We start from the raw sequence: 22,886 nt of genomic DNA on the forward strand, positions 1-22,886 counted from the left end.
TGTACCTTATATTAAGTTGTTCCATAATTAAATCAAGTCGTCGATTTTTACTTCGTCGGAAACGGACTGTGATTGGAAAAAACCAGGGGTGTTGTATTCTTTAATTTTTATAATTCGCTCTAAGCTTTTATGTATTTTCACGAATTCAAACTGCAAATTAATGCGACGCAATCAACGAGAGATATTAGTTTGAGATTTTGTGAGTGTATTGTTAGTCAAAAAACTGTAAGATGAAGGTTTGAGATTTCAGTGGAAGATTTCCTACTGGCGACAATAGCCTTGTAAAAAAAATGATCTGTTGTTAATAAAAAAAGAACACTTAAAAATAACATATTGTTGCAAAGGTAAGCTAAAAAAAAATAGTCAAATGAGTACGAACGAGCTGGCAAAAAGGTAAAACTAGCAACGATTCAAATCCTGTTCTTTATTAGTTTTTAAAAACAATAGGAAACCTTTACTGAAAATAATTATTATCTGTAATGATAAATGGATTCTCTACGATAACCAGAAGAGAGCAGAACATTGGTTAAGAAGCAGAGAAACTTTAAAAAATGTACCCGAAATAAATTATGGTAACAGTATGGTAATATTTTTAGATTGCTTTTTTAACCAAGTAAGACTACTGTAGTAAATTCAAATTGTAGAGAAATTAAAACTATGCATTAAAAAAATATGTATTAAACACCTGATATTGGTGAAAAGACTAAGAGCGATATTTCTCTATGATGGGAAGTCTCATATTTTATTAATATAACTGTTACAATATAAACCATTTTCAGTCCTATGTCGTATCTCAATTTTATTATTAGTTAAAATTTTGAAGCATAGTATTTATTTTACTCGTCATCTATTTAACGGTATTCAGAGAAGAACATTGATAGTTTTTGTGATAAGTCTAATGTGACTTATGTAAGTGTGTATACTTAAGTGAAATAAAATAATTTTGTCAACATATTTTTATTTAAAAAAAAATCAAAAATATTAGTTTATCTTAGAATTTTGGGTATCTATTATGGATCTAGTAAAGTTTTTTTAGGACCGCAACCATAATTTTCTGATCTTTATTAAAATACAAAATATTATAAAGACCTTTAACGAACTTACAATATCTAAAAATAATTAATTATTATAAATAAGAGATTCATTTACTGTTTAATCGTTGACAAAAGACCATTTCTGTAAATGAATAATATTTTGACTGAAAAATTTGGAGTTAGAAAATAAAGCGTTTTATATTTTACAAAAAAAATCGGCTACTTATGAAACAACCTAATATATAATAAACATATAGCTATATTATTTTTAAAAACATTATGATTTCAATTAATAAATCAAAACATTGTAGCAAGTTAACTAATAAACTTTGTTACACTGTATTAGATTTTAATACGTATTTTAGATACAATTTATTCTACATAAAACTATTTTTCAATACATTTCTTTACAATGCTACTGCATCCATCAAACTAAACATGAAAGTAGTGCTATGTTTAAAATTACTTCAGCATAACAAAAATGAAATAGCAGTCGCAAATATTTTATATAAAGCGATCTCTCGAATATATATTATATGTTTGTTTTATCAACATACTTTAAGAATGCTTTTAATTTTTAAAATATGTAATTGTTCGTTATGACTTTTCCATATTGTATTTTTAGAAATATTTTTCTGAATATAATGTTATTTTTATTATGTTGCGATGTACTTATTTTTTCAGCCGGATTATATCGACTTTTTATAGATTTAGTTAATACTCGACATTTGAAGTTGTCCATAAAAAAATGGATTAAGTCATATTTTGATGATTTTTCACATGACTTAGCATATTTAGAAATGCTTATTAAAATAAATAATTATATCTACAAATACTGAAACAATTTCACACGAATGTATTCAAAGCAAATAATTAATCTCAAATAAAATTTATGCATTTAGTTCTTATCTTCTGACGTATTTTTTTTATCTATATTCTTATGTCTAGCTAGTCCATATAAAATCATACGAATTTTAAATTAGGATATTATTTTATAGAAAGTGAGTCATAAAAATATTTTTGATTAAAAAATCAAGAAAATATGTGTATTATATATAATAATCAAGTCAGAATTTACTTTGAGAATTTTTTTTTGTTAATTTTATATTAAAAATAGATACCAGATATGAATAATGGTCACCGCAACATAACAAAAAAGTTGATTTATTCTTAAAGTTTTGGACCTACACAATTTCGCTTTTTTTATACCCTATCACACACAATCGAGTCTTTGTACGAGCGACGAGCGGTTGACAATGCTGTTAAGATTCTTGGCTTTTTATACACCTCATCGAGTTTTTCTTATGCGTTTATTTGCACATAAATCAAACCTCAATCATGCTTTATAATAAAATCCATTTCTCGATTGAGTCATACTCGCCGTACATACAACATATAGAGACAATTGCGATTGTTCCGGTGAAATCGGAACGCGTAGCATTTTAACCCTGTTATGCAATGAGCGATTTTTCTTCGATACAACAACTGCGAGGCACGCGGAAATATGAATTTACGCTATTTTTCCCATGCGCCATTGGGCGCAGAAATGTGAAAAACGCCATCTTCCGACGCGTCGAACTAGAATAGGCACGCCCGTAGACGTAATTGCCAAGATCTAGCTGTTCTATTCTATTTTTTTCGTTTGGAATTTCAACTAACGACCTGTAATTAAATTTACAAGTGAGAGTTCCGGATACCATTGTCGAATCGAGAGACCAAAAACAAAAGACGAAAAGGCCCCGAATCATCTATCCTTAAACGGTTTTTAATCGTGGCCATCTCTCGAAGATCTCACGCAATCGCTAATTTGAGGCTGTCGTCGCTTCCATTGTTGGATTGATACAAATTTTATTGACAGATTTGATTGAGAGTTTTCCCATTCAGACTTGAGAGCAATTAGATAACACTTACTCTTGTGGAGTCATCCCATCCGGAACTGGCTCTGTTGTTTGGAGCCATGCTCCTGGCGCTGTCCAATTCAGCTTGGTATGTGGAATCACTGTAACATAAAATAATTAGATTAATTATAACATTGGTTAAGAAGGTAAAAAAACTAAATACGATAAAAACACTTCTTTGAATTAATCAAATGACGCATATAAAATAACGGTACAAAAATTACGATTTCATTTCGCATGTGATATTATAAAAACAAATTGCGTTCAATCTAAACGTCACTCGGTGAATAATGGATTGGCCGTAACGTCTCAAAAACGATCAGACATCTTTCGCTCTGGAATGTGACGTTTGATGGCAAATCTTACTGAAAAAGTCTTATTTATTTTTAAGTATTATTTATCAAATAATTAACTTTGTAAAATACATATATAATGATTTTATTTGATAATATTTAGTTTTAAAGATAAGTTTATATTGTTCCTACTATATTCCTTTATGTATAATATATGCTTATTTTATATAGATACAGTGGAGACAAACTTAAATTGACTTATATTAACTAAATTATGAGTGTTGCTGTGCTGTATGGTTTACGCTTACTTTTCCGAGTGATCTTTAATAATTGAACAACAGGTTTTCCACAATTTTTCTACTTGCATATATATTATGTAAACTTTATTTCTCTTTAGCGTATTTTCCTCATTCAAATCTATGACCGTGCTTAAAATATAAGCACATCTTACTAAATACATTCGAATATCTATATAATATCTCAGACAAAACATATTTTTGGTATTCCATTAACATATTTTATGTTATCTAACTTTTCACGCGAGCTAAAATTTTTTTAGCAATGCAGTACTATCAAAAAAGATACAAAGAAAATTCCCAAAGTATTTATATTTAACAAAATATTCTTGTTTGTATTATCCATGCTGATTTATCTTTGTATTTTTACAAAAATAGTTGGGTATTTAACTATTTATACAAAGTATTGCTAGCACAAAATGTTTTTCTATGCTTTCAGAACACCAATTTTTTGCTTCGGAACTTCGGATTTTTTTGTTGCTATATCACATAATACTAGATCGTATTTTAACATATTTCTGTGAAGCTGTTGACAAGCTTTCTATTTATTAAATATATACGTAAATTTATATATTATATTTATAAGATATTATTTTATGTGCAGAGTGCATTAAAGCGATAGGTCATGTGCGTATATTCCTAATAAATAAATAATAATAATTTTATAGTGCTTGTTTCGCGTTCCGTGTAAGGTGTTTTTATGCACTTGTATGATGAATGAATTTCACAAATAAAATTTGCAACCACAGCAACCAAAAATATTTGTGCCATTTATGGTTAAATTTAACTGGTTCGTCAATTTAAAAAATGGTTCAAAAGATTTTTGTTCTTAAGTCAAGCCTAGAAGTTAGACACCAAAAATCATCGATGAGACCGCAACAGATAAAACAGGATATTCATGGTTTAGCATTCAAAGATGCTTAAAAAATATTGGAAAGGGGTGGAAACAAGGCGTGTGGGCTCCACACGCATTAAGCGACGAGAACAAAGCGACGCGTCTGCAAAAATAAAAAAATAATACTCTCGGATGGAAAACTGTTGCTCACCCTCCATATTCTTCCGAAGCAGCACCATTAGATTACTATTTAATTAAGTCTTTACAACATGATTTAATATACTAAAAAATTTAACAGTGTAAGTGAAGTTAAAACATTCCTTTCTTAATATTTTAACTCATAGCCAGTCAGATTTTACAAAAATGGGATTAAAAACTTGTTTGATTGATGGCAGAAGGTTGTATCTGTCGATGGAGATTGTAGATAATCGTGTTGAATAAAGTTTTCCAGCATTCATTCAGGGGTCTGGATTATTCTTTTAGATATATTTCACGCACTAACAAAAAATGCGATTAAATTATAGCAACTACTTTTTGCGGGTTTTTATGTATGAGTTATTTAAATTATTGCATGCACATATAGCACAGATATTTTAACAAACATATTTTAACAATGACAAACTTTGAACCCCAAGTAGTATTTTTTTCAAAACAATAGTGTAAAAACGGCATGTTTTAATGGAATTACCATAAGAGAAATATATTATGTATTTCAAATAATTTTAGGCGTTATCAGTAGCATTTCGCATGACACAGTTGGTATTGATTGTGGTGTAAAGTGTGCGCGGTTTATCGCCCCCGCCCGCGGCGCGTACGAAACCTTGACCGTCGTCCGCGGACACGCACCTCTTCTTCTTCATCTTCAAACGCTCTCTATCCGCAATAAATCTCCTGCGTACGCATCCGCGAACCGTTAAATCGCCGATTGAGAGCCGGCGAGTTTTTGCCGACGAAGCTTTCGACCGTCCAACCAACCGGACTATACAGTTACGGCGGGCGAGCGACCAGGAAAAAATGTGCCTCCGATTGCGTCGAGTCAATCGCGCACAATAGACAGGGACGACACCCAGTCAGACAATCGAAATTTTCCATGTCACCGCCGTGACGGCTCCATCAATCGAATCTGACTTCTGTTGACACATTCCAGCGCAAGTGATCGTTTTTTGGGACGCTACGCCCGACTGATTATCTCCATGGTGTGTATAATGGCGTGGATCGAAGGTTTACCATTGCAGGATAATATGGTTCTGAAAACCCTAGTTATAGATACAAACAATGCCATTAAATATAAACAAATAACGTCCACTATGAGCCCAAATATTATAACGTATGATTATGTACAGAATATGATATTAATAATAGTCGGTATATTTGTATCAAAAAAGTTGAACGTATATATATATTCAAGTATAGGGCAGAAACTGAATAGAAAACTATGATGTTAATGCTATGATTTAAATAATAATTTAAGCAATGTTATTAATAATAGAGAAAGATACAGCCTCACTTCTGGAGATGGGACATGTATTATATAAGCACACTTGAATGTCATGTTCAAAATGGTTTTACAATTACAGTCCAAAGCAATAATGTCATGCCCAATAAATTTTATATTTTTTGAAGCCATTTTAAATGACTTGATAATAAAATTTTTAATGTTTTATTTCATTTGTTACTCAGAGATACTTAAATCAATATATTAAATTGAAAATTTTTACATTTACGTACATATTTTCTTTAAATAAATTAAATTATTGTTTTAAATTCAACTCAATATTCAGACAATATTTTTTGAGAGCAATAAATTAACTAACTGTTGTTTTATAACTTTCATCAGGCTACTTTTTTAGGTTAGGTTTGGTTAAATTTATTGTAATTATTGTAGTATTTTGTCAAACAAATACAATTTTACTGATATTGAGCAGTAAAAATGTAAATCAATTGCTTCATACATTTTAACTGACTGATTTAGTAAAATTATGTTTTTACTAGTAAAAATATAATTTCACTGATAATACACATTCACTGTAACATCAACAATTTATTGTAAAAAAACTGTGCTATTGTATCATATAATAAATGTAATTAAACAACCTATATTGCAAAAAATAAAATACACTCTATAAATGTATGATTGCAATTTGATATTAATTATGTGGTTTATAGATAAGCAAAAATAATTATATTTCAAAAGTAATTTACCGCTTTTGATATATTAATCACCTTAGCAAAAGTTGATCGAATTAAAAGATCTTTAAAAATGATTTGTCAGATTTTTTATCATAACATGAATCGACCTACTAATTTCTCTTAAGATTCAAGATTATTTCGATTATATGAGTGCATACGAATATACTTTTATTTTCATAGACCAGGTCAACAATCCTCACGCACAATTTATTTACCTCTCGCCCATATATTTTTTCAAAAGAAATCGCATCAGCCACTGCAGCAATAAATTATAAACCCATAATTGCACACCGTGTTTATTTATATTTAGCGGGTAGCATCACGCTATTTTTCCATTTGTTCGAGTGAAAAAAACATACGATTCGCTAGTCACGAAACGGCATCGTCTTGTCATCCACACTCGGCTACTTTCGTTTGCTCGATTTGATAATTAGCCGTAATTATTGTACAAATGGTCAAGTTCAGATTTTTTTCGTAACATCTAAAATTAATCATCGTTGTGTTTATAATGTACAAATTGAATTTGCCCGGCCGGATGCGGTCGGCCATTAATCCGAACAGGTTACAAAGATCTATGTACACATACACGCGTGAACTCGCCAATGATAAGTGGTTTTGAGAATGAAGAATGACAAGAAATCTCGCTCAAAAGAAAGAGTAATATTTTTATTACGCCTCTGAGGCCCGGCGTCCAACAGCTTGCCGGCGTTTCCTATGAAAGAAAACGAAATCACCGTTAATTCTTCGACGTTTCTCAATAGTAAATATTGTGCAGTTAAAATACGAGTGTAAAAAATGATAATGCTAATGTTTATAATCATTTTTGAGATTTCACAGTAATTTATGATTTAAAAAGTCATAATATAATGTGGTACATCTATATATCGAACATATGGAAAGCCTTAATAATATATACACATACATATATACTATGAAGATACAGTTTTACTTTCCAATAATGATAATAAATTGCGTTGCTTGGATTTGTACATGTTTGCTTTTAATATATTTATAAATATAGGCCAATAGCAGTGAAATATAATCGTACTTATTCCATAAAATTTTAGCAAAACAATTCAATACTAAAAGTGGCTTGTGATTTAAATCTTTATGATAATTATATAAGAAAAGCACTGCTTTAACTGACTTTTGTAATCAACGCCAATTGTTATTCATTTTTGTTGCCACTGCATAGATTGTGGTTTTAGTTCATTGGATATTTAAAAATTATTTTTGAGTTCATTGAATACATATAAATTCTACAATTAAATATATTTATAATACTGTTCCTTGAGGTAATTATGCGATCAATATTTTTATTCGATCAGTGGCATTAATCGTATTAATTTAAGAAAGTATCACTAAATAATTAGCTTTATTAATGTTCTATAATGATGCCTAAAAAATAATCTTTTTATGAACACTTTTACTTTATTATTATAATTTTTCTGAATAATTTAAAGCTGAGTTTTTGCTTCTGAAATATAAAAGAATGTAAAAATATTGGCGTAAAAAACGCTACAAAAAAGCTTCTGGGTGTTTTTTAGATTTTTTTCTTATGTGTATATGCTTGTAATAAATTAAAATTTAATTTGTGTGAAACAGTATTATTAATGCAATTTTAGCAAAATATTCCTTATAATCAGTATTCTTTGTTATAGAACGCACCGGAACAGCATTATGGCGTTTTAAGTTTTAAGAATAACTTTTGATGTTATGATAACAAGGTGTACGTACAATGATTATCCTTGTGCAAATAGTAATATATTTATTTTTAAAAATTGTATATGAATTAAAAAATATTAGTATAGAACTGTAACTCCAAATTTAAAAATGAAAAAAAATACGTTTTACTTCTCTTTTAATAAAGAGGCCAGAATATAAAAAGAAACAACAACAAAACACACTAAAATAAGTCTGTTGATATTTCTGAATTTGATATTAAAAAGCAATGCCAAACTACAAATAACTAGCTGGAATGCTAATTTTAAAAGAAAATAATTTTTGCAAAAAATAATAATGGCTCTGTGTTTGCAAAAATAAACTTGCCAGTACGCCTTATAGAAAAGTGAAAATAATTTGAGTTTAACGAAAATAGGAATAAGACTGGACCAATAATGAAATAACTTATTTTAGCACAGATAAAGAGCTCACTTCAAATTGTTTTTAACATATAAAGCAGTATTAAAAATGCTTCCTTAAAGGGAAAAAAATCTTGAGAATGTTTATAACGTCATTAGTTTACGAAAAAATATTAAATGCAAAAAATCTTCAAACTGCATATAAGGAAGCAATGGAAAATCAATCATTGCATTATTTTGAACTGATATTATACTGCTAGAACTGATGGGCCGTATTCTTTATTCTACAAATGCGTGTTACATTAATAATAATGCAAGTAAAGAAATGAGAAAAACTGTAATTAAATTAATTGTTCAATTCAATGATAGAATTTCATTGATAATTGATGAATCAATCATAATAAGCAAAAAATACCATCATTTGATGCTGTATCGAAGGCATTGGAATGAATTCACTAAAAAAATTGTTATCAAAACGTTTTCCTTCTATTATAGTTTGGCATCGTACTAATTACAGTAGGTGATTCTTTAAAAAAATGTAGATAAATATATTCAAAGCATTTATTAATAAACTTTAGAGTAAAGTAGAGAGCTGAATCAACGTGCAAAATTACATGGGGCTATGTTGGTGAAAATGAGATGAACCTAATTGATGTCATATAGTTTGTGTAAGTTTTGCTTGTATGGAATAATTTTAAATTCCTTGTGATTTGAAGTTTGAAAGAAGCAATGTATGATCCTACAAGAGATGAAAATTATAAATGCACTTAAGCTGGTTTAAAAAGTAAAATCACATCTACAGAATTTGTATTGGAACTAAGATCGATGTGTGACACTATCCAAGAATAGTAAAATTAAGTTGAAACCTACAAAACTGCAACATAGACCTGTACAAGTTTTTCAAGAAAGAAGACAGAACTTTGAGCCCTATTATAAATTCGCCGTTGCTACTTTCGTGAAGGTTTACTACGAAGAATAATCAAGAAAAGATTCTTCCATTGACACAAGTGTATTTTATACAGAATTAAAATGGGCAATCAAAAATAGATTGCTCTATAACAAATACGATGAGTTTGCGTATTAGTTTCACGTACTTGATCTAAAACATTGGTCTGAAGATGTTAACACTTAACTGACATTATGAAAAGTGAAAATTAGAAATTTGTCAATCAGACTGCAATTATATGATTGAGGAATAATTCGTAGATTCCGTGAATATGTTCTCGAAAATACATATATAAAACACTGTTGTATTTGTTATAACAGACTCTAAATACCATTCCTTTTCTTATACTAAATGTGAACGCAGGATTTCGCAGATGAATTTAATTGCCATCCAAAAAATAAAATGAGTTGAGAAGATTTGTCAAGTTGGACAAGACTTAAAAATTGACTATAAATATTTTCCTTAACTAAAATAAATTAAATTAATGTTAAGAACTGAATATATAGTTTCGGCATTTTTTTCTTACAAAGAAAGCACACGCTAATAATTATATGTTAATCGCAAAAAATACAAAATAGACTCATACAAAGAACAAGAAACGAACATTACTAGAATAAGGCTTGGAATAAGGGTTCCGGTTTGTTATTGTGTGCGTGAACTGTGTGGCTCAAAACAATTTCGCTCAAAATATTTAATTTTTTATTTTAAAAGAAAATATATGTTTTTTTAACATTCATACATCTGAGCTAAGTTATAATTTCAACGGATAATTAAAAATATATTATATAATCGAAGAAACCAGACATTGATGTCATTAATTAAATATTTGCAAAATTCAAAATCTTTCACTAGTCAAAAAAATAATGAAGTCTTTAGCTATTCTTCAAAAACAAAAAGATATAAAATGGGGAAAGAAATTATTCGCAGATTGTTTAATGGTTCTACGACTTTATTAAATTATTAGAATCCATTGAATAAAGTAAAAAATTATCATTGGCGCAACGATAAGAATAATAACTTTTTTAAGCCTTACAGAGAATAGTGTAAAAAAACCAACAACGTACGGATTAATGGTAAAATAATTAAAATATTTTAATCCACGGGTAAGAGAACGAATAACTTACAGTGTATATTTGAAACCTTGATATCAATTAACCCAGATATGCCTAAGAAATTTTGTTTTCTTAAAATTTCATTTATAAATAAAAAACAGTGGCACAAGCTTAGTGACCTACCCATGGGATAGTGGGCATATCTGGGTTAAACCAATATCAACACAAAATTATTTAAAATAAATCACTAGAGAAGATCGAACTTCTGTACCACACTGCACTTTAATGACGAATACAGCGTTGACGAATCAGCGACTGTCCTTAAAAGAGAAAGCGAAACAACGAAGTACACGCTACATCGCTTCTCCCTTTCATATACATGTACACGCACACAATAACAAACCGGCATCCTTATCCCGAGCGTACTTCTAGATAAATACTAAGATTTTCTGTATTAAAATATTTCTAATTTTAATATAAAGTAAAATACAAATAAATTAATTCATTTATACTATATTGTGTATCGTAATTAAATGTTGAAAAGAAAGATTTTTAGCTTAAAAAATTGTCGTATATTATGAAAATTCGTTGCAATTTTTTGATTACAATATAATAAGCCGATCTGGCAAATTTATGTCTAGATATAAAAACTATATAATTATGTTTATCGAGATTACTTAGATTTGTAGTAGAAACAAATTTGTGTATCAAAATAAAATAAAATAACAGAGATATTAATATTGTTGTGCCACACCTTTATGTCAATCGTTATAGTGAATCTGATATTGAGTTTATGTAATTACAATGACAAAAACTAAATTAACTGGTTTGACATTCAATTGTGTTACGGAAGAGAACGAAAGGATTCGAAACAAAAAATAGGAGAGACATGTTTGATTGGATATTAAACAATATCATACGCAGTACATACTATAAAGAAAGTTATGTTTAACGTTGTGGTGATAATTTAAACAGACTTTTTTATTTATAATTAATATACCGTTATATAAAATATACTTCGTTCACATTTCTTTAAAAGCTAATGCATTCCAATAAATATAGGTAGATAGTGTGATAGAAAAATATTTACATTCCGTATCGTGTATTTACTTACACCTCGACACAATCGATCAATTTACAATTCAAATACACACCGAACGGTCATTTTCTAAAAGTTTCTATTGCTTATGCATTTTTTCTGGCTGTAAGTTGTTCGTTCTGTCACGGTTGTTCGTTTGCTTCGCGTGCAAGTAGTCTGAACGCGGCGAAAGTACCGTCAAAAGGAAGTCAGCGTCTAGTCTAGGCCTAAGGTCTGGACCATAGCGCCGCCTTGACCCCAAGACATGACTCCTATAACCGAGTAAACTTGACCGGAACATCATTGCGGGTGAGTTTTCTTTGAGGCGAAAGTAGTGGAAGCACTATAGCCAATTAACATATCGGGACACGAACGGGTTAAATCCGTTATTGAAAGCAAACGAGATCAATACTATACGAAGTGTGCTATCAATGCTACTATAAGAAATACAGATTGGCATATAATTACTCTGGGCTGATTAAATCAGGTTGTATAGTCTTACGAGTGTTGACATTGCTTATTCAAAACGACATATTACAATAGCTAGGAGTCACACAATAAAACCTTTCTAATCGTATAAGATGGGAAAATACAAAAGCTCTGAAAGTAGAGAAAATATTATTTTCTCTCTCATTTGAACACATATGTCAAAAAATCACTTTACTCTTTTCTGTGTCACCCTTTGTTCTCTTCCATCACAATTATTGACAGTGTTAAGAAAAATATATATAAAACAAATGCGTCCTACCTAGAAAGCACAACTGACCTAATGTCCACGGTTTTAATTATAAAAATATTAATAAAAAAGTAGATATAGTAATCTTATTTTAAAAAATAAAATTCAAGGTCTTATATTTCTAACAATGATTTCATCAACGATGTTCTTGTCTATATTATTTATTACAAGATAAATGATTTCATTTGTGACCTTTGGCGCAATCTATCATTGTTAAGTATCGATTTTTTATATGCTTAGAAAAACATATCATGAAATCTACTTAATGATTAATTGCTTTACGATGTATTATTTATAATTTTAGATAAAAAGGTTATTTAAATATTAATACTACTCCTTACTCATTGTATGTATATAATTTTTTTTAAAAGAAATGAGTCATTGGTCAATTAATTCTGTAATAAATAATTGCTTTTTAATAATCGATTAAACTGCACCATTCCCAAAAAAATATTTAATTTAAGGCATGCTAACACATAACGGTTTGATTGAAAATAATATGTATAGTAAAATATTATGCGAAATTCATGTCGACAGTTGCATATTGCACATTTGATCTAAACAGAACCGGTCGTAATTAACCCATTAAATAACCGCAATACGTCACATTTAAGCGTTTATTTTATAGTGAATACTTAGTAAGTCAAAGCATGACTGAATTTAATAGGTTCATAAGATAATTAATTATAATATATCACTCGGATATAAATTACGATTATTGTGCTGTGAATTTTTACATCCATAAAACAGTACTGTACATTTTCGATATACACTCTAATTCAAACCCACAGAATTGTTTTATATGGCTTTATGTAAAAATCGTGCGCCATTAGAGACGAAATAAAGATGTACCTATATCTATAAAAATAATAAGGCCTATTCTTAAATGAACGGTATTTTAGATTACCAGTAAGTTACAATTGCCTTTTCTATGTTAACAATGTGCTTGATTAGAGATTAGGCTATACTTTATGAAACTTAAATAATGCGCATAATTCACGCCGACAGTGATGCATTGCGATGAAAAAACTTTTAATGGCTATAAAGATATCGATGAGTCATATACTACTTATGATTGCAATAAAGAGAATTTGATCTAATGATATGGTTTTAATCATTAATGAAATTGAAATTTTAGACATAAAGTACGGTTTTGAGAAGCACAAATCGCTTTGTTTCACAGGGCCGGACTTTATATTAAAGGGCTGTTAGATTAATATGCTTTGACAGAACACTTCAGAGCAGTCGCCGTTTCATCGGCACCTGCTAAAGGGTTTGATCTAATTTTTCAAAGATATATCCATAAACAACACTGGTTTTGTCCGCATCGTATTATGGCCACTAACCACCTGAGCCTTTCAAATGAGGTAACAAAATCCCTCGATTCTAAAATATAGGTCTTTGTAGACTATACCAACTTTCAAGAATCATTCGACAAAGTTTGTCAAGAAGGTAATTGAAAATATATGTATGTATATTATTTTATCAAAAAGATAAGAGCATTCAAAATTTAAATAAGTGCAGATATCTTTAATTAGAGATTTTGTAAAAGCACTACCTGTTTAATTATTATAATATTTGTATCTTTAACGAATTAACATATTGAAAAGCGAGTCTTTTATTTATTTTATTAAGTTTTACCCATTGAAAAATGCTCGCACATAAATTCGATATAAAAACTTTTTAATCACACGTTGAGTTTCTCACACTCGGTCACGTGCACTCCACCGATCGATTAACTTCAGATATCAGATCGACAATATCTCATTATGTTCGACTAGTCACGTACAAAGCGGCTTCTGCAACGTCGTGATGCATCTCCGCCTAAATAATCAATCTATTACAATATTCGGTAGCGACGTCTAAAATTTTAATCTCTCAAGATCTCCTCCTACGCTTCGATTGACCAAGAAGACTACCGCTAGTACGGTTAACCTGAATTAAATAGACTGCACGTAGCGGGCCTCCGAGCGGAGGTCCAGCAGCATCCACCGAGAGGGTACTTACGAATTGTGTTAAGGCACACCGGCTCAATACTGGATCGAGACAAATAACGGGTCTCTGGTCAATAACACGTACACATTAGGAGCGATGAATATGGTTTTTAATCTGAGGCTAATTGAAAATATGCAAAAATCTACGCCATCTGCGTGGGTTTCTATCAGATAAGTCAACAAAATTTGTGAAATTTTCATCTAAAATATATCATTTATTTTCTTAGTAAATCGAATAGTTTTACTAATAAAATAAATGCTAAGTAAGTGTACTTCATAGATCTCATTTAGGTCCTACAATCATAATATTCATAAACGGTATTAGAATTATACGAAATTAATTATTCACTATTTTAATAATTGTTTATTTTCTGTACAATTTAATAACTTATTTTTGAGATTGTTTCATAGGAAATATTCGTATAATGTAAATATGTAAAATTAATGTATCACTGTTAAGAATTTGTGCTCCATGTATACATATTGCTGTACTATTATTATTATTAGTAAGAGTATACTTTAATACTTCTATATAGTACATACATTTTTTACGGTATATTAATTATAAAGTAAACTTTCCCATTTAAAATTTAGACAATGATTACTATTTTAAAAGATTTTTTTTAATAAATGCAGGGTGGGGCATAAAGAATAATGCTTTGGAATAAATTATTAAAAATAACTATAATATTTTTTTATTTATATTAAAGTAAACATTTTTTATGAAAATAAAAAAAAAAAATTGTAGCTGAAACTTTAGGTTCAGTTTAAAAGTATTTCATTTATTAATTATTACATAAAAGCCATTAACCGATAGAAAATTAATTAGGTCATGTTTGATTGTTGCAGCCAAAGAAAATATATTTATTTTAGAACTTTGTGATTGAAACTTTTCTCAACGAAAAAACCCGCTCTCAGCTATTATTATCGAATACTGAAAGGCTATGAAAAAGAGCTTTTGCTGCAGATATCATTGAATATGTAAATCATGTTTAATAAACAAGACAATAAGAAATACTTTCAAAATCATTTGGCTCAAATGTTGCGTTAATGTCTATATTTATATATTATTATAATAAAAATAATGTGTAAAAAATTGATGGTGGTATAAATAAATAAAAAAATCAAAGAATTTTCATGGGCCCAGACATTTTCTTTAAAATTAATCAAAAATTTGATAAATTATCGAGTGGCAATTTTAAATATATTTTACTTATTTAACCCGCGGTGCAAAATTATTTATTATTAAACAACCAATAATTTTGATTACCTAATCCTACTTCTAAAATGATCCGGTTTTTATATTATTAGTGATGATCGCTAAAGAAACATTATCTCATACCTGCTAGGTAGGTTAAGTGCTCGAGATCGTTATTATATATTTTTTAGTTAATCTTAATCCATTTCGGTAACGAACGTGCGTTGTTATTAATATAATTGTCTTGAATGTTGGACAAAAAATATACATATCCGAATTCGTATAACGAAGAAGAAACGTGTTCTTCCAAAGCAAAAGATAAATGTGTAATTCGTTACGCGGCGTAAGTCGAAATTGCCCGACGATTATTTTGAAAAATTGGAATATTTAATCAAAATTAGATTTTAAAGGTGGTAGGCGTATAACTAAAACGTGTTTCAAAATATTTGAAGCTGGTCCCTTGTATATTATTATAAAAATTCTAGCAAAGTAAATTAATTCTATTACGCAGAAAATATACATTATAATTAATGCAATAATTTGATATTTTTAGATCAAAAGATATATTCATTAATGATATTTAATGATATATTTATGTACAATATAAACATAATATTAAGAATCAAGGTTAATTATAATTAAATTAATATTAGAATGTATCATACAAAGTAGTTTATTAGAAATTTTTAACTAAGTTCCTATGGGTTACAAGGGTTGTTTCATTAAATTTTTTGTAGCAAAAAATATGCTGTTTGAAAATTTAATACTGTTAAAATTAACATTGGAATTTAACCTCAATTTGCTAAAAAATTTAAGAGACATTGTTGATTCAAATCAACAAAAAAATGTTATTAATCTTAAAATTAATTTATAGGGATCTGTTGCTAATGTTTCAATTTATTTACATAACTTAGAGAAAGTGAATTAATGGTAAAAGTGAATACAATATACATTAGATTAATCTAAAAAAATATTTATTAATCTGTAATATTATCTAATAAACATATTTATTAGATAATATTATACAAAGATTTTGCAGCAAATAATTATTATTTAATACAAATAAAATCTAGCACCTATATAAAATATATAAAACGACTTACAATAATAATATTTTTTACGTAAAAAATCTGCAATACATAAAAATATGTAAGATTGATAAATTTATTAAAAATACATTTATATATTCTCATATGATGGTGTGAAATATTAAATTGAACATCTAATAATCGATTTACGATTTATGATTCATTGTATTGAATGCCATTGCCATTTTACGTTTTTGCGTTATTAATATATAACATTGTGTAATAACACAATAGATTTCAATCGAAAACTAACGAGAAAGTGTTTTGTGTGGTGTTAATAAAAACGTTTTCAATCGAGTACCGCATCCGTGCGGCAAAAATCATATACATACATACATGTCCTTAAGCTATTATCAAATTTTTGCATCAGTCGCAAAATTTCAGTTTTTATGCCGTCTCATTCTTACTATCAAACTACATCAAACTTTCTTTTTATGATTACAAATTTCTAGGTTGAGCTTTCCTATTGAATGGGTATCTGAAATGTTGAACATGAATCTAGGATTTTTTTAAGATATTGGCGTGAAAATTGTTTTACAGATAATTATCTGAATTATATTAATTAAGCTAAAATATATTTATTTCTAGAACTCTATTTATAGTTGCAAATCTTTGCTTCAAATGCATTTAATTTGCAATTTTAGGTAACAAGTTAGTTGAGCAATGAGACAGAAATTTACTAAGAAGTTTAGTGCTTATTTTATAGTATGAAAAATAGTATATATATATAATATATTTTAAAATAGTTTTTCAATTAGTATTTTACTTTCATTTTTTATAAATTTATATAATAATTAAACTATACTATTTTTGTTACGAAATATATATAGTATAATATCAAAATGTATTACTTTAATTTTATAACTAGTTGATAGCGTTTTAATGCGGCAATTCCCAAATTCACAATTGCATGTGTTGAATCATACCCACTTTGTGAATTAAAATATCATTTTTTGGCCAAAACAAAGACGTCCATTAGTTCCACGTCGTCGACTATGGTCACGCATGGAATCATATGCGAAGTTTTAGAAGTACTTTTTTTGCCATAGGCGTCCAAAATCTCTTGTATGATATATTTATAAAAATACAAACAGGTGAGCGGTTACATTTCGTGTATAATCACGACAATATGTATAATTTCGGCATGAATGCTTAGTAATCTTTTCAAGATCGACCACTTTAATGATAGAAGCAGAGCATGAAATGTGTAATCTTACGTGGTGGATCGTACACAATTTTGTTCAAATCTTGAATTTTAGCATTATCTAATAACACGCTCTTTCATAACGTTACGGTGGATATTTTAAAATAATTAAATAATAACTTGTGTCTTAAATCAATATCATATTTCTTTGCTATATTTGCAGAAATATGGGGCAAAAAAGCATATAAATAAGACTAGTCTTAAAAAACTAATATTTAAATAAAAATAATTTATAAATATTATTTCAAGATTTTTTTCAAGTCGTATCATTTAATTTGATGATTTTTTTACTATTATAAATTATTTTTTTGTGTATTATATTCATCTTACTTGTTTTATATTTTTGTCTATTTTTATAATACTATGTATTTTTGGACCATCGTGACACATTGGAGTAAACTGTCAAAATGGTCTTAATTTATTTTAAAATAAATAAATAAATATACTACATATATTTTTAAAAAATCATTAAAAGCCTAACCACACATTGTTTTAGAGGTACGCTCATATTTTTTGTGGCCCTACGTACCTATTTAGGTAAATAGTCCTAAACTTAATGATAAAAATATTTAAATAATTGGATTTGTATTTTTTTCTTAATTCATTCAATGTTTTTATTTCTATTTTATTTTATGGAACTATAAAATGGTTATAAACAAGCAACTTGTATCTAAATTTTAAAAAATATACCCTGAAATAATATATAAAAAAATGCAATATATGCATATATTTTCAATATCTACAATAGCAAATATTTATAGGAAAACATCCTAATGCAAACTTAATAAAAATTAAATGGAATCACAAAATAATGTTTTTCATTATTGATTATCGGTACCGTTTTGATCGCACTCAAGAAGAAATCATTTAATTACTTGCAATTTTCAATCAGAAAACAGCAAATTACACTTATGTATAACATAGCGCACTACAAATTCTATACAAAGTGTAAAAGATAATAGAAAATGTTTCTCAGAGTAAGAAGTAACGGATGTTGAAGTCAGATAATTAATATAATAATTACCTAAAATCTAACAACGAAACATTTTTTACTCTTAATAACTGTAATTATTATATAAATTGTATATATTATACAAGTTCATAACAAATGATTAACCTTTGGATTTGGTAACAAAATCAATATCAGATGTCACTTATGAGTAATATACATTATTAAATAAAATTTACTAATAATATAATATAGTATTAGGAAATTGCTTACATTATCAAACACGGGCATTTAATTGATATATTTGTTCTTGTAACGTATAAATAATATATTAATATTTTTTATAAACATTAAAGTAAAATACATATTAAATTCACATCATTTATTTAATTTAAAAGTATCAATTAATTTCTATGAAAATATTATTATTTCATTGAAAAAATTGTTGTTAATAAAACAATAATAAAAATTAAGATCAGAAGATTTTTACTATAGCTAAATATTTTTTTTTAGATTTAGTGATAACCATATTTTGCAGCAGTATCTGGACATTGCATCAAATCGTATATCGAACACATACGATGGATATACCGTTGATTTACGGTTTCGATTCACCGTCGTACAATTTTAACAGGCGATCGATGAACATTGGCGAACTTCTTCGAACATCGACCATCATCATCACTCTTAAGTGACTTTTTTCTCCAGTCCACGCCAGAACCGTTGCTTTTTTGCTCTTTACACACCCTAATAGACATGCCTTGGCGTCAAACGTCAGATTGTTCGATTCGCCGCCGTTAAACAAAGGCCAAGATGGGGAACTTGTGGGATTCGCTGTTGGCCGATGATGTAAGTCAGAAGACGTTGGTGTCGTTGAACCAGACCGGAGGTCCCTGACGGCTTTGGAATCAGAGGAAGAAGACGCACTTAATATTACCATAAATGTGTACGAAATTACTCATTTCATTGTGATTGCACGTTGAGTGAAAAGAGACAAAGGCTACAAGACCGCAGTGCGGCGAGCTGTCATTATGTCTGATTGTAGTTATTTTCATATTGAAAAATATATTTGTAGCGCTAAGGAATGGCGTAAGAATTAGGTAAAGTTTTCTAGATCAAGTCGATGATCTACTGACTGAGAATCAATGCGGTTTTTAATTATTAAAAAAGGAAAACTAGACTTGACTAATACAACTATATAATCACTGTATAGTCACAAAATAAAAAAGTTGTATTTCAATTCAAGGCTATATCATTATTATATACTAGGTATTTAATAAGCTTATCAACACATTAAACGCTTTTATATAAAATGTAAAACCATGACCCATGATAATATGTGGTTTTATAATCAGTAAAAAGTATTAGTGGTAAACTTTCAATTTTTCATTGCTCTTATTAAGCATTTATAATATACGTAATATAATAATTTAAAACATTCGCGTTACATATTTATATAATAAAGTATTTTGATAATAAATTTCTATATTGTGTTCTACTGCATTTTTTTTTTATAAAACATGTGTATTTATTATATACAATAAAATACTAATATCATAATAATAGGGCTTGAATATTTATTTTATTTTATTATTCTGTGCTACGATTTTGACAAAATATTGTCACAAAAAATATTATGATGTTTTAGGTCAGAAGTCAATTTAAATTTAGTACTATATTTATATGTTAACTTCGATAAAATATTTAAGTGAAAAAAATCAATTATATTTTTTTAATAAAAAACTTATTTATTCCGTTATTTTATAAGGAAAAGCTAAGTTTACTAATTTTATACAACTGCAAATAAACTAATTGATTGTTTTGAACTTCATATAATATTATACTATACTAGAAATATATTTTTTTACTATTAATGCTGTTATAGAATAACGTTCATAGACAAATAATTTTATATGCTTATGTAAGTATTTTTTAATATTCTGTTGTTACTTGATAAGTGTAAGCCCAATGCACGAATAAAGAATACTTACAAGTAAGTATTAACCATCGGATTGAAAGTCCAGTGACATTTATATAATTAATTATAAATTATTATATGCATTTGAATTAATTAATAAAATTTACACTTTGCAGCTAGGGCCTATTTTTATTAATAAAAAAATTGAGTCTGCTGCCGTGACTCGAGCTCGCGACATCTAGGTTACCAGTCTGAAGCTATATAGACTACGCTATTCTGACCTTATATTATTATTATTTATTCTAGCAATAATATGTTAGTTATACCCATATACACATAATTCATTTATTTACTTGTAGATATTTCAACGTTAAGGTTACTACAATATGTTGTGTTAAGATATAAAAATCTATAGTAGCTAAAACAATATATAAGTATCTACAATGAACGGCTTTCAAAAATATTATTTGCGACAACCAAAATAAAAATCGATGATTTTGATTGAAAATAAGCTGTTTGCATCACTTTTATTTTTCTCAAATAATAAAATAATAAACGAAACAGTAACAACAAGGTTATTAAATTCATAAATTAACCCTTAATGTTAAAGGTCTAAGAGCTGCTAATAAATTTTGAACCAGAACTTTGCATCGTGAAGGCTTAAAACCCATATTCCATAACATTAACCAGCACGCTAGACTCATTAGTGTAAGTCGTTAAATAATATTTGAAAAAACTGGGTTTAAATTCTATATGAGTTAAGAATAATTAGTATATAATTTAGGATTAGGTTTTCCTAGATATTCCTAATCTCAAGGATCAATTTTATATTAAAAAAATAAAATGCAGTGGAGTTAGCTCATGCATATTCATATATAATAATTGTAAACTGTAATAATAAGTTGTAGTTAATAAAATCCATGTCACTGATTTACATACTTTAATTAAAGTCTGATATCTCACTAAGTGTTTACGCTGTAAGATATTGGGCTAGCGCCTATCATGTTGTAATAAAAGATTTATAATAAATAATATGCAATTATAATAACAATCCTAATTGAACCACATATTTTCGTAAAAAATTAGTAACAAGAACGGTAGCTTAATTTGACTGAAATTTAATTAAAAGATAAATTTTGTAAATTTAAAATATTCAAACAAAGCTCAAAATAAAAGCTATAATATAAATTTAAAAAAATATATATTTATTAAAAATTACGTAGTAAAAAATTTTACAACGAAACAGTATAATCAATAATATGTAGTCACATAAAACATATATTAAAAATATTATGATTTTTTGATGTGACTCACTTCACATAAAAGTGTTATTTCATAAATTATAGATTATATTAATCAATCATATTTATATGAGTTATAATGATATATTGACTATATAATTATAAAGTTATAAATTATTCTAAATTAATTAGAGGGAATTTTAGCCATATGTTAAATAATGATATGACAGATTTTAATAATATATTATGTATATGTACGTATTTATTATTTGTTGCGTAACATTCAAAAGCAATTAATATACAATTAAAAAGCGATAAAAAACATGGTTAAGATTTATGATAATTTTTATCGTTAATGATCAATGATGTAGCTCTAAGTGATTAGCATCAAGATACGTGCTAGAGCATTCGTGACCTCAGTATAAACTTTATTTATATAAATACTGAACCCACCCCATATAAATTTTTGCTGCGTATGTTATCATCATAATCAATCATATGTAATGAATTATCTTTACGCGTTGGGCGGTCATCCGACTTCAATCATCGAAGAAAATTCATATCAAGGAGATATTAATTTAATAGACATCAACGAGCGGAATAGAACGAAACCACAAGTATGATGAGTACAACATACATTTTTATGTACAGTTTTATAGGGTATATGTATATTATTTATAAATAAATGGTGAGATTTAAATTTTAACTCACGACAAAATCTATTTATTCTTTGGCTGCATAGGCAGTTTTTATAATATTTTATTTTAAAAAGATTTTTGTTAATTTTAAACATATAATTTAAAATAGTGGTCGCCAAACTGTCACTATGGATTGCCTTAATTATCATTAAGCTTA

At 28.0% G+C, this 22,886-nt stretch overlaps 1 protein-coding gene across 2 annotated transcripts in view; it reads right to left on the reverse strand.

Moving 5' to 3' along the window:
- Positions 1-22,886, reverse strand: part of mwh (multiple wing hairs) — a 104,142-nt gene that overhangs the window by 28,074 nt on the left and 53,182 nt on the right. For both annotated transcript variants that reach the window (XM_088205199.1, XM_088205200.1), the window contains one exon: positions 2,946-3,033. In XM_088205199.1, coding sequence (XP_088061325.1) covers positions 2,946-3,033 — 88 coding nt within the window. The remainder of the gene's footprint in view (positions 1-2,945; positions 3,034-22,886) is intronic.

The sequence above is a fragment of the Plectrocnemia conspersa genome, unplaced genomic scaffold (assembly GCF_051122295.1).
Source record: "Plectrocnemia conspersa isolate PC_06_02 unplaced genomic scaffold, ASM5112229v1 ptg000002l, whole genome shotgun sequence".
Classification (NCBI taxonomy): Eukaryota; Metazoa; Arthropoda; class Insecta; order Trichoptera; family Polycentropodidae; genus Plectrocnemia; species Plectrocnemia conspersa.